Source organism: Scyliorhinus torazame, chromosome 7, assembly GCF_047496885.1.
Source record: "Scyliorhinus torazame isolate Kashiwa2021f chromosome 7, sScyTor2.1, whole genome shotgun sequence".
Lineage (NCBI taxonomy): Eukaryota > Metazoa > Chordata > Chondrichthyes > Carcharhiniformes > Scyliorhinidae > Scyliorhinus > Scyliorhinus torazame.
This window is the reverse complement of record NC_092713.1, coordinates 72127533-72142088: the sequence shown is the minus strand read 5'-3', so window position 1 is coordinate 72142088 and position 14556 is coordinate 72127533. Positions and strand designations below refer to the sequence as shown.

Here is a 14556-nt window from a genome sequence, read left to right as displayed (position 1 = left end):
ACAGGTAGATAAGGTAAGGTATATACAAGTCATGGGGACAGTGATTAAACAATAAGTCCAAATCAAATGTGCGAGTCCAAAACCCTTCAATCATCATGGTCAAGTGTCTCTCTTGGTGGGGTGGTGAGTTTGATGATGGCATGTCCTTGTGAACGCCATCGGTGTCCCTGTGTATCAGGAACCAAGTGGTCTGATTTGGAGTCTTTTTTCCCCCCGATGTTTGTGATGGTGCTGTTGGATGGCATCTTGTAGCTGATAAGGTGTTGACGTTGAAGAGGTACCATCAACAGTATCATTCGAGGTCATGGATGTGCCATATGTTGAAGTTGGATAAGACTGTACATACTGGTTCTGGCCACATGCTGTGCAGGAAGGGTGATCCTTCTGAGAACTGTTGAAGCTTATCGAATTGGAAACAGAATTGCTGCTCGCATAAATACCTGGTGATGGTGTGAAACTAGAACCTTGCATCTGATAGGAATATGCCGTCCGGCCAGGCTGGGGTGCAGCAAATCCTGGGCTGTAACTAAGGCATCCAGTCTGTATTGCAGATTGCACTTGCGGTAGTCCTCCTTCGGTCTTGATTCCATTAGTGGGCAATCCGTAGTGCTGGCCTGTTTGAGAATATGCTGCATAGACTGCTGGCTGCTGCATGCCTGAATACTGGGTTTGTCCAGCATGAGCCGTCATTGGTTGCACTGCTGGTGTGGGAAAAATGTGTGGATATAGCTGTGGTGAATATTGGTGTATTCCTCTTGGACTGTAGCCGCTGCTTGTTATTATTGACCCAGTGTAATTGTTAAGTGATCCATCTCCTGTCGTTGTGGCATCTGCTGTCACCCTGAGCGTGCCATCACTGAGGTTGCGGCACTCCCTGTCTGGAGTAAAGTCCGGCTTACGTGAATCAGAGACGGCGTTTGGATGCTCCCCATCTGGAGTCTGGTCTGTTTTAACTGAGTCAGAGTTGGTTTGTTGATGTTCCCCGTCCGGAGTCTTAGCAGGTTCACTGGAGTCAGCTGAGATTTCTTGAAGCTGCACATCTGGAATCGGAACATGCAGGAATGCATTGACTTGTGGAGAGGTTCGAGCGAATGAGGGTGGAAGTATCATGGTGTCACCGGAGGCACCAGTGGTCTCACAGTGAGCGTCGAGTGCCTCTGTACACACTAGCTGAGGTCTGTCACTTTGCACAACTTGCATGGGAAGAGGGATGCTGTCGTCACTCGTCTCACATACCGTGGGTAGATCCTCAGTAGCTGCTTGTTGTTCACTTGGGTTGGGTAAATTGTTAAGAGTCTTCATCTGGTGGTGCAAACAATGTGGGTGGACTGTCATTGCCTTGCTGTTGTCCTTCATTTGGGCTTGGACTGGCATCGTCGCTTTGTTCTTCACTGTAGCATGATAGAAATGAAATGAAAATCGCTTATTGTCACGAGTAGGCTTCAATTAAGTTACTGTGAAAAGCCCCTAGTCGCCACATTCTGGCGCCTGTTCGGGGAGGCTGGTATGGGAATTGAACCGTGCTACTGGCCTGCCTGGGTCTGCTTTAAAAGCCCGCGATTTAGCCAAATGTGCTAAACCAGCCCCAGACCTTGGTCATGGTCATGGTCGTCATGCTGTGCACTGGAGCGTGGTAGACTGTCATTGTCTTCTTGCTGTTTACTTGAGCATGGCAGACTTGCATTGTCTGCCGCTAGTTGGTCAGAGGAAGTTGCTAGACCCTCATGGTCTTGTTCCTGCAAGGACTGCGCGTCGGAGTCTTGCGTTGCTTCTATTGTGGAGGCTGTCCACGAGCTCGCTGCGGAGGCTTGTGACACTGGAGTCACGTCTTGTGTGTGCAAGGTCTGCGCTCTGGAGTCTTGCGTTTCTGCAATTGTGGAGTCTGTCCACGAGCTCGCTGTGGAGGCTTGTGACATTGGAGTCACTTCCTGTTCATGCAAGGACTGCGATGTGGAGTCTTGCGTGTCTTCTTTTGTAGAGTCGGGAACCCTGAGTGGTGCGTGGACCACGGTGTGTGTGGCAGCAGGCCGCTCTCTGTGGGCTTGTACCGCTCTCTGGCTCTTGATTTCAGGCCGCAGCATAATCCTGCACTCACGAGTCGGGATGTCATATCTGCTGGGCTGAAGATCCTCAAATCCGAAGAATTCGTCGTCGGGGTCGTCAATGTGCAACACGTCTAGTTGCGGTTCGGATTTGGTACTGGGGTAGCCTCCCAAGGTGAAAGGTTCGTCCGAGACGTAGTCTTCTAGGACCATATCATCACTGTTTGCGTCGGAGCTGGCATTGGGCCCGCGAGATCGGTATCGAAGTATTCAAGGTCGGAATCATCGGTTTGGGCGTAGGTAACTGCTTGTTGCAGGGTTCTTCGGAGGTTCATTTCATTTCCTGGTTCAATTTGAGGCATTGGGTTGTTATTCCAGGTGAAGGTTGTTTTACGGCTTTAAAAGATTTTTTCTTTGATTTGGGACGTTTCCCCTTTAAATGGGCGTGGTCCGGGGCCTCTGACGTAATGACGCACGTGATATCATACGTAGGAAGCGTTTGAGCATGCGCAAATCGCTGTTCCTGTACCGGGGGCCGTTTTCGTGATTGCGCATGCGCGGCGTCTCGCAACTGCGCAAGTGCAGTCCCTTTAGAAAGATGGCCGCCGATCAAAATTGTTCTCTGCTCCGGGATCTCGGCCTCGAGGTGAGTACTGGCGCTTCTCTTACCTTTTCTTGGTGGTTGGAATGTGTTTTCTTCACAGTATTTGCCGAATTTGTCCAGGACTGCCTGGAAGTCACTCCTGTTTTGCCCCTTGGAGAACTTGAATTTTTAAAAGATTTCTTCTGCTCTGGCACCGGCGATGGTGAGGAGAAGCTCTGTCTTTTCAGCATCGGCCACCTCTTCTAGTTCGGCTGCTACCAGGAAGATTTCAAACATTTGCCGGAATACCTGCCAGTTTTCGCGGAGATCGCCGTGGCACTGGAGCTGCTGCGGAACTCAGATCTCGAACATCTTGCCTGGGTATCATTGCTGGTTGTCACTGTACACTGAGGTATGGCGATATGGATTTAATCAGTTCAGTCCTGGTACCATGATTTGTTATGTTTTAGGTGTAACATAAGCGGCTTCCTTGTGGTGCACTTGACAAAGGAAGGTTCAGACGTGGAGATAACTTCAACACGTTTATTAAACTAGTTACACTTCTATTACTCGGGTTCGACATTACTGCTAATCCTACTATAGCTACCCAGACTGACTAACCAGTTGCTGCAATCCATTGGTCATGTCCTATCTAACTGATCTATTGGTTGAGAGTGTGTGTGTGATGTTTCTGGTGCTCCCTCTAGTGTCTAGCTAGCCTACATGTATTTACATTGATGCACATCACCACAGCAGCGGTGGACTGAGTCTGGAGCATCGGGAGGGGCGGGTCTCAGGCAATGTACTGAGGCTGTCGATACGTGGCGCGGCATACTCGCAGGGGCGGAGCATCACGAAAGCGGCGCTGGCCCCGATTTTGTCGGAAACTTGGATTCTCCGGTCGGTCGCCAAACGCGATTTCAGCATAATTGACTGGAGAATCCAGCCCAATGTCTGGGAATTCACCAAAAATGTGGGCGGGGGGGGGGGGGGGGGGGGGGGGAGTCACTGGCATCATTGATAAGAGAAACTGCCATTATCAAAGACTGGGAATTCTTTCAGAATAAAAAAATGTCTGCTAAAGGGTAGATCGGTTCCAAGTAAAGCAAAGACAAATAAATTTGCAAGGAACAAAACAGCTATAGAAAAATATTTACAAAAGACAGAATGGACAGAAAAAAGCGGTGGTGTATCACTGGGAGGTAAAAGATGGGTGATTTTGTGGGACATGGATTGGTGAAAAATAATATGCTAGTCAGACATCTCCAATGCAAATTAAAATGCAAGATGGCATCAGGGTGGCCCATCACCGAGTCAGTATTAGCAGAAAAAAGGTTGTCCTTATCATGAGATAGGATGGGTATGGGAGAACTGAAAAGCTATTTCAATAGGATGCTTCAGTCAAACAAAAATAAACTTGGAAAATCAAGGTGTTATTTCTCAACCAACTGTGAATTCATAGACCTATACAGAATGGCACAGATGGAGTTATCTGAATTCAGTGTTCTACATTCCAATGGATTCAATGTTTTCACATTAGCTTACATTTTATTTATGTTTATTTATTTATCCAGGCAGTCAGCAATTTCACATGAACATAAAAGGAAAATCACTTAAAATTTATAAACTGACAAGTTAAAAAAATAAAGCCAGTAAAAAGTTTAGCAGTGCACACGTTTAACTTACAGCAGCAGTTTCAGCAAGTATCCTGAAACGGATGCTCTATACAGTCATATATTGTTAGCAACTGGTGGTTACAGAAACAGTTAATGCGCTACTTGAAAAGTTTATGATTGTTTAAATCTACTTTGTAACTAAGGTGTAAATATATACAGCTGTTCAATGGCTTGTGTATCCTATTGGACAATATTATTTAAACAGGAAGCTGTAGAGATGGTAGCTCCATTACCCAACAATGTAAAGTAGCATAATTAGAACTAAATTGATTGCATTTAATACAGACTTGTATCAGTATTTAGCTTGTACATCACTTTTTTTTTTACATATACAGAATAAAGGTTATTTAATAGTTCTGAATTAATAGATTTCACCACACTGATCCAAGTCCAGTATAAGACTCTTCAGTAACAAACTAATAATTTCAGGTAAGAATTTCCAGTATTGTCAAAGTTACTTTAGATAGCCTCTACATAAAATGTCATTAGTAAGAACAGGGTTGATTGGGCAAGTCATGGCGACCAGGAACACGGAGGACCACATCAGAGTTATTCATGCTTCAGATATTTCAGATTTACTGAGTGCTATGGCCAGTTCCAAATCCTCTTGTTCTTGCTGATTTAGCCTTGCTAGTCGCTCCTTCTCTGCCCGTTCACTTTCTCTTTTGGCCCATTCTATCTGATCTTCTTCACTGGGGTACTGAAACATTAAGAACAGGACTGAACAGAAAAATACAAGACTGATTCTTACAAATGGCAGATAGAAGACAAAACACAGTTGCTGACATATTTTACACCATCAATAGTGGCTCCTCTGATATGATGATAACATCACAATCAGTTTACCTTTACACCTGCACAGATAGCAGTGAGTTGGCAACACACACACAACACACGTTGCCTGTGCTGGCACCAGTTCATAACTTTGGAGTGGCTTAACAGCTGATCTGGAGGAGGCTAGCTACAAGCTGGCAATCTGTTTCACTGGCCAAGAGTTTATTAGGGTTGAATGGTTCCTAATTGAGTTTATGCAACTCCAAAGGTATAAATTAAATTGTTTCCGACAGATTCATTTTGAAGTACACACAGCAACATAAAAGGGAAGAAGACTTAACTAGAATCTTTTAATGGCTTAGAAAATTGACCATCTTTTCCAGATCATTAATATCTTCATTGTACTTTTCTCTACAGACAAGAAAATACTTGAAACAAAAAGTACCCCTTTTAGACCAAATTCCCCTTTGAAGATCAAACTAGTATTTTTTAATGGTTGCTGGAATCCTAAATTATGTTGTACATTGAAACCTGTTCACCTTCTATATTTTTCTTTTTTTAATTTTTCCAATGAAGGGGCGACTTAGCTTTGCCAATCCATGTACTTTGCACATCTTTGGGTTCATATCATATCAGATAATTTACAGTGCAGCAGGAGGCCATTCGGCCCATTGTGTCTGCACCGGCCTTTGGAAAAAACACCCCACTTAAGCCTCACGCCTCCACCCTATCCCTGTAACCCAGTCTAACCGTTTTTGGACACTATGGGCAATTTAGCATGGCCAATCCACCTAACCTGCACATCTTTGGACTGTGGGAGGAAACCAGAGCACCCGGAGGAAGCTGGGGGGGGAGACCCATGCAGACACGGGGAGAATGTGCAAACTCCACACGGACAGTGACCCGGGGCCGGGATCAGACCCGGGTCCTCAGCGCTGTGAGGCAGCAGTGGTAACCACGGCCCCACCATTCTGCCCAACTTTCTACATTTTTCTCATGAACTTTCAGCACCTCCCACCCCACCCTGTCAAAGAGTGGGTAGCATGGAGTCAAGTTCTACAGAGTACTTTTTCTTCAGAGTACTAAAGAAGGGGAAATTTTATGCATGGAGGGAATTTGGTGCAGTGAGGAAACAGATGCAGTTCTGGTATTTAAAAATAAACAAGGATCAGTCCAAGAGCGAGAAGGAGTCAGCGAGATTTCAAGCTGAGGTCTAGAGGCATTAATTAAAATGAATAATTTAAATAAGGTATCAATTAAATTCTAAAACAGAGAATGGATTTTTCTTTTAAAGATCAGAGACAGGTACTTGAGACCTGTTATTTGTAATTCCTGCACCGTATGGGACTTTATGTGTTTAGAAAGAGTCTCAAGCTGCTTGAGCTCGAGCTCAAGGTCCCTAAGCTTGGAGAGGTTGGAGTCCCTGCAGAGCATCAGGGAGATTGAAAGTTTCCTGGATTGTATGTTCCAGGAGATGGCTACCCCACAGGTCATGTGTGCTCAGGACAGTAGATGGATGGCCACCTGGAAGAGTAGGAAGAGTCAGGAAGTGCAGAAATCTTCAGGGTGTTTTTCATTCTCAAACTTGTGCTCAGTATTGGAGACTGATGGGAGTGACGACACCTTGAAGGAATGCAGTATAGATCATGGCTCCAATGAACAAGGGACTGCACTGAAAGGAACAGAAAAGTGTAGAGATGTAGTCATTATAAAATATGTCATGGTTAGCAGACGGACAGATATTTTTGTAACCATTATTATAAATCTAGTGTGATGTGTTGCCCTCCTGGTGCCAGGGTAAAGGACATCACGGAGAGGGTACAGAATATTCTGTAGAGTGAAGGAAGTAAACTAGAATTTATGGTACACATCGGTACCAATGATATAAAGGGGGCAGATATGGTGGTCCTTCAGGTGAACTTTCAAGAGTTAGGGAGGAAGTTAAAAGGTAGAACCTCAAAGGTTGTAAGCTCTGGCACTATACACCAGAGTGGAAATAGGGAAATAGGGAAACATGGCTTGAGGCATGGTGCAGGAGAGAGGGTTGCAGATCATTGGGGCAGAGGGACCAGTTTTGGGCCAGGAGACATTTATTTAAAAAGGACAGGTTGCATGCACCTCAACAGGTCCGGACCAATGTCCTCATAGGGAGGTTCACTAGTGTGGTTGGGGAGGGTCTAAGGTAAATTAACAGCAAGTGGGCACCATACAAAAATAGAAAAGAAGAATAAGGGGCATAAAGGAGTGAGAATGTTGGATAGTACTAGAGAAGGAAACTGTGCCATGTTGGATAGGAGCAGATCAAGGACTTTGGAGAATACAAAGTCAAGTTTACAATGTATCTATGTAAACGCACTACGTGGGGTTGATAAGGTTGGTGAGCTACATGCCCGAGAAGCTATGTGGGAACATGGTGTAGTGGCAATAACAGAAATGTGGCTTAAAATGGTGAGGGCTGGACACATAATATCCATTGATAAAAAGTATTCAAAAAAGTTTGAGAAATAAAAGAGGGAGGTGGGATAGCGGTACTGATCAAGGAAGACATAAAATCGGGAGATTTTAAATATCCCAATCAATGGGTGGGATTTTCTGGCCCCAATCGCTGGCAAGATCATCCAGTCCCACCAAAGGTCAGTGGGCATTTGGTTGGTCTGCCGCATCTCCTGCTGCAGGTCCCATCATGGGGGGCCAAAAAGTCCCAGCTAAAAAGGTCAGAGGTGACCTTTTTGCAGAAGATGCACCTCCGGGTGAAGGACGAAGTTAGGTTAAGGGATGGGTGGGACTCGGTGTTTGACTCAAAGTCGCGGGGAGATGGCCATTTTGTTGAACAAAAGAACAGGATTTGTGGGGGCCAAGGAAGTGTGGGACCCGGGGGGAAGGTTTGTGATAGTGAGTGGGGTGCTGGGGGGGATGCTGGTCAATATACATGTGCCGGATTGGGATGATGTGGGGAGATGGAGGGGTTTGCTGAGAGCGATACATGACCTGGATATGCATCAATTGATTATGAGTGGAGATTTTAACTGTGTGATGGAACCGAGGGTGGACAGATCGAGCCCCAAGTCAAAAGGAAGGGTGAGGATGGCGAAGGAGTTGGAAGGTTTTATGGAACATATGAGAATGGTTCATCCATGGAGGCTTAAGCACCCGTGGTGGGGGTGGAGGGAGTACTCCTTTCTTCTCAGCCGTGTATAAGGTGTACTTGAGAATTGATTTCTTTGGGAGTTTTTGATACTTGGGTATTCAGGTGGCACGGGGATGGAGGCAATTACATGAATTAATCTGGCCCGGTTTGTTGAGCAAATGAAGGAACATTTCGGAGGTGGGACACGCTCCCGCTGTCACAGGCGGGGAGGGTGCAGACCATAAAGGTGATGGTTCTCCCGAGAGTTTTGTTTGTCTTCCAGTGTCTCCCTATTTTTATCCCAAAGGCGTTTTTTAAGCGGGTTAATGCGGTGATTTCCGGAGTTTTATGGGCGGGTAAAGTTGGAAGCAGAGCCGGGGCGGGGGGGGGGGGGGGGGGGGGGGGGTGGCCCTACCGAACTTTAGGAATTATTAGTTCAGGGCGGCAAATATAGCCATGATCAGGAAGTGGATAGTGGGGGAGGGGTCAGTTTGGGAGTGGGTGGAGGTGGCGTCTAGTAGGGCACACGTTTAGGAGCACTGGTAACGGCATCTCTGCCATTCTCGCCGGCTTGGTACTCCACAAGCCGGTGGTGGTGGCAGCTATGTAAGTTTGGGGCAGTGGCAGAAGCATATGGGAGTGGAGGGAGCGTCGGTGTGGGTTCCAATTTGTGGCAATACCGGTTTGTGCCGGAGAGGTTGGATGGGGGATTTCAGAAGTGGCAAAGAGCAGGGATTGAGAGGTTGGGGGATTTGTTTATCGGTGGGAGCTTTCCTTGTTTGGAGGATTTGGAGGAGGAGGTCGAATTGCCGTGTGGGAAAGGGTTTCGCTATCTGCGGGTGAGAGACTTGTACGAAGGCAGGTTTCAACCTTTCCGCTACTACCGCTCCAGGGGAAACAGGACAAGGTAGTTTCAAAAATGGGAGTGAGAAGGGAAGGTTTCGGAAATTTATAAAGAACTTATGGAGTGGGAGGAAACCCGGATGGGTGAGCTAAAACGCAAATGGGAAGATGAGCTGGGTAAGGAGCTAGCAGCGGGTCTGTGGGAGGATGCTCTGAGCAGGGTCAACATGTCCTCATCATGTGGCAGGCTCAGCCTGATACAATTCAAGGTGGGTCACCGGGCACACATTACGGTGGCCCGGATGAGCAGGTTTTTATGGAGTAGAGGACAGGTGTGTGAGGTGTGCTATGTTCACATGTTTTGGGAATGTCCGAAGTTCATGGAATTCTGGCAGGGATTTGCTGATGTCATGTCCACGGTGCTAAAAACGAGGGTGGGCCCCGAGTCCAGAGGTGGCGATTTCTAGAGTGTCGGAAGACCAGGGAGTCCACGGGGCGAGAGAGGCTAACGGTTTTGGCCTTTGCCTCCTTGGTAGTCTGGAGACGGGTTCTATTATCCTGGAGGGAGTCGGAGCCCCTGAAATCGAAGGTATGGGTTAGCGACATGGCTGGGTTTCTCAGGCTTGAAAAAATTAAGGTTGTCCTGAGAGGATCAATGTTAGGGTTCGTTTGGAGGTGGCAGCAGTTTATCGACTTCTTTGGGGGGGGAGTTAGTTTAATTTAGTTCAGGCGGGATCAGCGAGAGAAGATGGAGGGACTGGGGAATTGTGTGTTTAAGCCATGTTGGCTGGGTATGGTTGTTGGCTGGGGGGGGGGGGGGGGGGGGGGGAGTGTTATGTACTGAATTATGTTTACATTTGTTTTTGTACTTTCTGTTATTATAAGATCATAAATGCTTAATAAAATGTTTCTTAAAAAAAAGAGAATTGATTTCTTTGTGGTCAGTCAAGCGGTGTTGTTGCGGACAGAGTATGCATGAATGTGGTATCCGATCATGGGTCGCATTGGCTGGAGGTGAGGCTTAGTGCGGGGCAGGTGCAGAGGCCAGGATGGAGGCTAGATTCAGGTTCATTGGTGGATAAGGAGTTCTGTGAAAAGGTGAGGTCGGCAATCGGGGAGTACGTGGAGATTAATCAGAACGGGGAGGTGTCGGCGGCCACATTCTGGGAGGTATTGAAGGTGGTGGTCCCAGGCGTGATTATCATGTTCAAGGTGGATAGGCACAGGAGGAGGAGGGAGGAGCATGGGCGATTGTTGGATGAGATAGTCGAGGTGGACAAGAGATACGCAGGGGCCCCCACCAAAGAGTTGCTGGCAGAGAAGAAGAGGTTGCAAGGGCAATTCGATAGGTTGATAACCGTAAGGGAAGTGGGGCAGTTAGTGAGGGCATGGGGGGTGCAATATGAATATGGAGAGAAGGCGAGCTGTATGCTAGCCCACCATCTGAGGAGACTGTCTGCGTCCAGGTAAAAAAAATTTTTTTAATAAACATTTTATTGAGGTATTTTTTGGTTTTACAACAACGACAAAATAAACAACATACATAAGTCTATAAACATAGTGCAAAAAAAAGCCTACTACCTCCCTTGCAGGTCCCACCTTTATTAACCCCCGACTCTAAACTAAAGTAACCACCCCCCCGCTCCCCTTCTGCTGACGATTAATTTTTTGCAAAGAAGTCGATGAACAGCTGCCACCTCCGGGCGAACCCTAACAGTGACCCTCTCAAGGCGAACTTGATTTTCTCCAGACAGAGAAAGCTAGCCATGTCTGATAGCCAGGTCTCTGACTTCGGGGGCTTGGAGTCCCTCCAAGCTAATAGTATCCGTCTCCGGGCTACCAGGGAAGCAAAGGCCAGAACGTCTGCCTCTTTCTCCTCCTGGATTCCCGGATCTTCCGACATTGCGAAAATCGCCCCCTCTGGACTCGGTGCCACCCTTGTTTTTAACACCGTGGACATGACGTCTGCAAACCCCTGCCAGAATCCCCTGAGCTTTGGACATGTCCAAAATATGTGGACATGGTTCGCTGGCCCCCCCACACACCTGTCGTCTACACCAAAGAACCTGCTCATCCGTGCCACTGTCATGTGAGCCCGGTGAACGACCTTGAACTGTATCAGGCTGAGCCTGGCACATGTTGTGGACACGTTGATTCTACTCAATGCGTCCGCCCAGAGACCATCCTCTATCTCTCCTCCTAACTCCTCTTCCCACTTGCGCTTCAGCTCCTCAGTCTGCGTGTCCTCTGACCCCATGAGCTCCTTATAGATGTCGGAGACCTTCCCTTCTCGCACACTCACTCTGGAAACTACCCTATCCTGAATCCCCTTTGGTGGTAGGAGCGGGAAGGTTGAGACCTGTCTACGTAGGAAGTCCCGCACCTGCAGGTACCTAAATTTGTTTCCACTCGTCAATCTGAATTTCTCCTCCAGCTCCCTCAAGCTAGGAAAGCTCCCTTCTATAAACATATCCCTCATCCTCTCAATTCCTGTCCTCTGCCATCTCCGAAATCCTCCGTCCATTTTTCCCGGGGCAAACCGGTGGTTATTACAGATTGGGGACCAGACCAACGCTTCCTCCATTGCCCCCAGACTCTCAGGGCTGCCACCACCATGGGGCTGGTGGAGTACCGTGCCAGCGGAAACGGCAGATGCGCCATTATCAGCGTTCCCAAACTGGTGCCCTTACATGAAGCCGCCTCCTTACGCTCCCATGCCGACCCTCCCCCACCACCCACTTCCTGATCATGGCTATATTCGCCGCCCAATAGTAGTTACTGAGGTTTGGCAGCGCCAGCCCGCCCTCTCCCCGGCTCCGCTCAATCATCCCCTTTTTTTAATTCGCGGGGTCTTGCCTGCCCATACAAAGCCCGTGATAACTTTGTTAACCCGTTTAAAGGAGGGCGGAATAATGACGGGGAGACACTGGAATACAAACAGCAATCTCGGAAGTACCGTCATCTTCACCGTCTGGACCCTCCCAGCTAGTGACAGCGGGAGTGCATCCCACCTCCGAAAATCGTCCTTCATTTGGTCCACCAGACGGGTCAGATTACGTTTGTGTAACCGTTCCCATTCCCGCGCCACTTGGATGCCGAGATACCTAAAACTTCCCCCTACCACTCTAAACGGCAGTTCCTCCAGTCGCCTCTCCTGTCCCCTTGCCTGGATCACAAACATCTCACTTTTCCCCATATTCAGTTTGTACCCCGAGAACCGGCCAAATTCCCCCAGAATCCTCATGACTTCTTCCATCTCCCCCACTGGGTCCGCCACATACAGGAGCAGGTCGCCTGCATAAAGTGAGACTCTGTGTTCCACTACCCCCCAAACCCTTCCAGCCCCTTGAGGCTCTCAACGCAATTGCCAGCGGCTCTATAGCTAGCGTGGACAACAGTGGGGAAAGGGGGCACCCCTGCCTCATACCCCGGTGTAGCCTAAAATAGTCCGATGTCATCCTATTCGTCCGTACGCTCGCCACAGGAGACTGATACAGTAACCTGACCCAGTCAATAAAGCCCCATCCAAATCCGAACCGTCCCAGCACCTCCCTCAAATATTCCCATTGTACTTGATCAAAAGCCTTCTCTACGTCCATTACGACCACTACCTCCACCTCCCTACCTTCTGGGGGCATCATGATCGCAGTTAGCAACCTTCTTACGTTGGACACCAACTGCCTTCCCTAAACAAACCGTGTCTGCTCTTCCTCAATCACATCCGGAACACAATCTTCAATCCTAGAGGACAAACTTTTGGCCAGCGGTTTGGCATCCACATTCAATAGGGATATCGGCCTGTAGGACCCACATAGCTCCGGATCCTTATCCCGCTTCAGAATCAGCGAGATCGTGGCCTGTGACATCGTCGGGGGAAGCACCCCTCTCTCCCTTGCCCCTTTGAATGTCTTCATCAACAGCGACCCCAATATCACAGAGAACCTTTTGTCAAACTCCGCTGGGTACCCATCCGACCCCAGGGCTTTGCCCAACTGCATGGCCTTCAGACCCTACGGGAAATTCAGCCACCCTAGGAAGTGCCTCATCCCCTCTGGCCCAGGTGGGGGTTCCGACCCATACAGCCTACTATAAAAATCCTTAAACGCCTTATTCACCCATGCTGAGTCTCCCACCAGGTTCCCGTCTTCATCCTTTTCTTTCCCCATCTCCCTGGCTGCCTCCCTCTTTCTAAGCTGCTGTGCAAGCATTCTGCTGGCCTTCTCTCCGTGCTCATCGATCGTCCCCCTCTCCTTTCTCAGCTGCTCCACTGCCCTCCCTGTGGTTAACAAGCTGAACTCCGCCTGTAGCCTCCGCCGTTCCCTTAGAAGCCCTGCCCCTGGGGTCTCCGCATACCTTCTGTCGACCTGTAGTGTCTCCTTTACCAGTCAGTCCATCTCCGTCCTGTCTACCTTCTCCCTGTGGGCCCATATCGATATCAGCTCCCCTCTAACCACCGCCTTCAATGCCTCCCAGACCACCGCTGCTGAAATTTCCCCCGTGTCATTGACCTCCAGGTAATTCTGAATACATTTCCTCAACCGCCCGCACTCCTTGTCCACTAAGAGCCCCAAGTCTAACCTCCAGTGCAGGCGCTGATTATTGTCTTTACTAACCTGTAGGTCAACCCAGTGCGCAGCATGGTCTGAGATTGTAATCGCCGAGTACCCGTGTCCACCACCCCCGTCAGTAAAGCCCTGCTTAGAATGAAGAAATCAATCCGGGAGTACACTTTGTGCACGTGTGAGTAGAAGGAGAACTCCTTTACTCTTGGCTGCCCAAATCTCCATGGGGCCTCCACCCCCCCATCTGCTCCATGAACCCTTTTAGCGCCTTAGCCATTGCTGGCACCCTGCCCGTTTTTGAGTTTGACCGGTCTAAACCAGGGTCAATAATTGTATTGAAGTCCCCTCCCATGACCAGCTTATGCGAATCCAGGTCCGGTATCTTCCCCAGCATCCTTTTTATAAACTCCACATCGTCCCAGTTTGGCGTGTATACGTTTACTAATACCACCTGCGCCCCCTCCAATTGCCCACTTACCATAATGTACCGACCTCCCCCATCTGAAACTATTCTACCCGCCTCAAACACCACTCGCTTGTTGATCAGGATCGTGAACCCTCTGGTCTTTGAGTCCAGTCCCGAGTGGAAAACCTGTCCGACCCAACATTTCCTTAACTTAATCTGATCAGCTACTCTAAAGTGCGACTCCTGCAGCATTACCACATCCGCCTTCAGTCCCCTTAGGTGCGCGAACACATGTGCCTCTTGAACGGCCCATTGAGCGATCTTACATTCCAGGTGATCAGTCTAGTTGGGGAGCTCATCGCCCCAACCCCCTTCGCCGATCAGCCATCCCCTCTCTTGGGCCAGTCACCAGCCTGCACCCCACGCCTCCACCGGCCCGCCCCCCCGGGCAGCCTCCGCCCCCGACCTCCTCTCTGTCCCTCAGCAACAGTGAAATGAAAATCGCTTATTGTCACAAGTACGCTTCAAATGAAGTTACTGTGA

At 48.6% G+C, this 14556-nt stretch overlaps 1 protein-coding gene across 2 annotated transcripts in view; it reads right to left on the bottom strand.

Annotated features, from left to right (window-relative positions):
* Positions 1-4166: 4166 nt before the first annotated feature.
* Positions 4167-14556, bottom strand: part of eps15 (epidermal growth factor receptor pathway substrate 15) — a 341920-nt gene continuing 331530 nt past the window's right edge. For both annotated transcript variants that reach the window (XM_072510904.1, XM_072510905.1), the window contains exon 25: positions 4167-5001. In XM_072510904.1, coding sequence (XP_072367005.1) covers positions 4855-5001 — 147 coding nt within the window. In that variant the 3' untranslated portion in view covers positions 4167-4854. The remainder of the gene's footprint in view (positions 5002-14556) is intronic.